We start from the raw sequence: 1,486 nt of genomic DNA, 5'->3' as shown, positions 1-1,486 counted from the left end.
GGGCTGGAGCCCGCGTCTCCGACGCCCCCGGCGTGCGCCGCTTGCCCATGACACTCCAGGTGCCCGCAGGGCCAGCGGGGCACGGGGCTGGCGCGCAGGACCAGGGAGAGCGCCGTGATGCGGTGGATGGCCCTGCGCAGCGTGGCGATCTTGGAGAGCCGCTTGCCGCCCAGGTCGTGTCGCAGCGCCCGGCGGAGTGCGTTGAAGGCCTCGTTGTAGTCCAGGATGCGCTTGCGCTCCCGCACGTTGGCCGCCATGCGCCGCGCCTTGGAACGCACTGGCCGGGCGCGCTTCCTGCCCGCGGTCTCTTCGGCCTCGCCCAGGCCGCTAGGGGCGCCGTTCTCCCTCAGCACTCCAAAATCCCTCCTGACCTCCAGGCAAGAGCCCTCCACGTCCTCCGCAGAGCCTTCGTCCCCTTTAAGGCCCCTGAGGCCTGGTCCTTGCACGCCTCGGAGCATGGCCTTCTCCCGGGCCCCCGCTGCTCCGGCTCCGTCTCGCAAGGCCGACAGTCCACTTTCTGAGTGTTGGCTCCTGTAGGCTGGACACTCCCCCGACAGGCCCTCTCTGGCTGGGCTTTATGGCACCACGTGGCTCCCCGCCCTCCCCATCTATCCATCTCCCTCCTTCTGCTTTATTACCTGCCCCCAGGTAGGTTGGCGAGGGAGGAACCAGAGGAAGGAAGCAAGCAAGGAAGGAAGCATGCAGATTCTTGTACGAGGGGACCAGACGGGCAGCCGAGCCACGCCCGGGGCAGTGCTCCAGCCGCTGCCACACAGAGCTCGCTCAGCCTCACTCAGGGCCTCTCTGGGGAAGCTGGGTTCCACATTCTAACTCCTGACCCCAGGTAGAGTGCCAAATTTGACTCTGGGCAAGAGAGCTGATAGGTTCGCAATAGAGTCACAGTGGTGGGTTGGGTGTATTTCAAGAACCTTGGAAGTTCTTGTCAAGTCCTGTCTGCAACCAGCCACTGGAGGCAGGAGGTCACAGAGCTGTCATTGAGAAAAGCGTGCCTGTCTCAGCAGGTATGATAGGGAAGGGGCAGATCTTATAGAGGACATAGCTGAGCCCTCCAGGTAAGAAGAACTGGGAGCCTCTGGCTTTTTTAGCTACTGCAGTGGGGCTGCCTGGGATTCTGGGTTTGGGTTTCGATTGGGCGTTACTTTCCCCCCACCTCGGTTTGGTTTCTTCTGTAGGCAGAGCTGGGCTGAGACAGCAGCAGAGCGTGATGGAGAGGCTGGTCTTGTGGCCCTCTGTCTCCCCCTGAGGTACCCGTCAGGAGCATCTCTTAGGTTCCAGGGCTCTTGGGCATCCCTACCTCCTGACACAGCACTACCATGCTATGAACTCTGTGTGTCACTTCCTGCCCCTGGGGAGTTGAATTTTAACCAGTGGCTCTGAAAAAGAATAATGCTTAATCCTAGAGAATGAGCTCCGAGTGGTGGCATTTCGGGCATCAGCAGGTGAGTTTTCTGGAGCACCTTCAGAT

The 1,486-nt window shown here is 61.1% G+C and overlaps 1 protein-coding gene across 1 annotated transcript in view; it reads right to left on the bottom strand.

The window, feature by feature from the left end:
- The window catches only part of BHLHA9 (basic helix-loop-helix family member a9), an 806-nt gene extending 348 nt beyond the window's left edge, over positions 1-458 (bottom strand). The window contains exon 1 of the mRNA XM_004376268.1: positions 1-458. Coding sequence (XP_004376325.1) covers positions 1-458 — 458 coding nt within the window.
- Between the last annotated feature and the right edge of the window lie 1,028 nt (positions 459-1,486).

The sequence above is a fragment of the Trichechus manatus genome, unplaced genomic scaffold (genome assembly GCF_000243295.1).
Source record: "Trichechus manatus latirostris isolate Lorelei unplaced genomic scaffold, TriManLat1.0 scaffold00040, whole genome shotgun sequence".
NCBI classification, from domain to species: Eukaryota; Metazoa; Chordata; class Mammalia; order Sirenia; family Trichechidae; genus Trichechus; species Trichechus manatus.
Note: the sequence above shows the minus strand (reverse complement) of the source record. Positions and strands in the feature narration are given on the sequence as shown.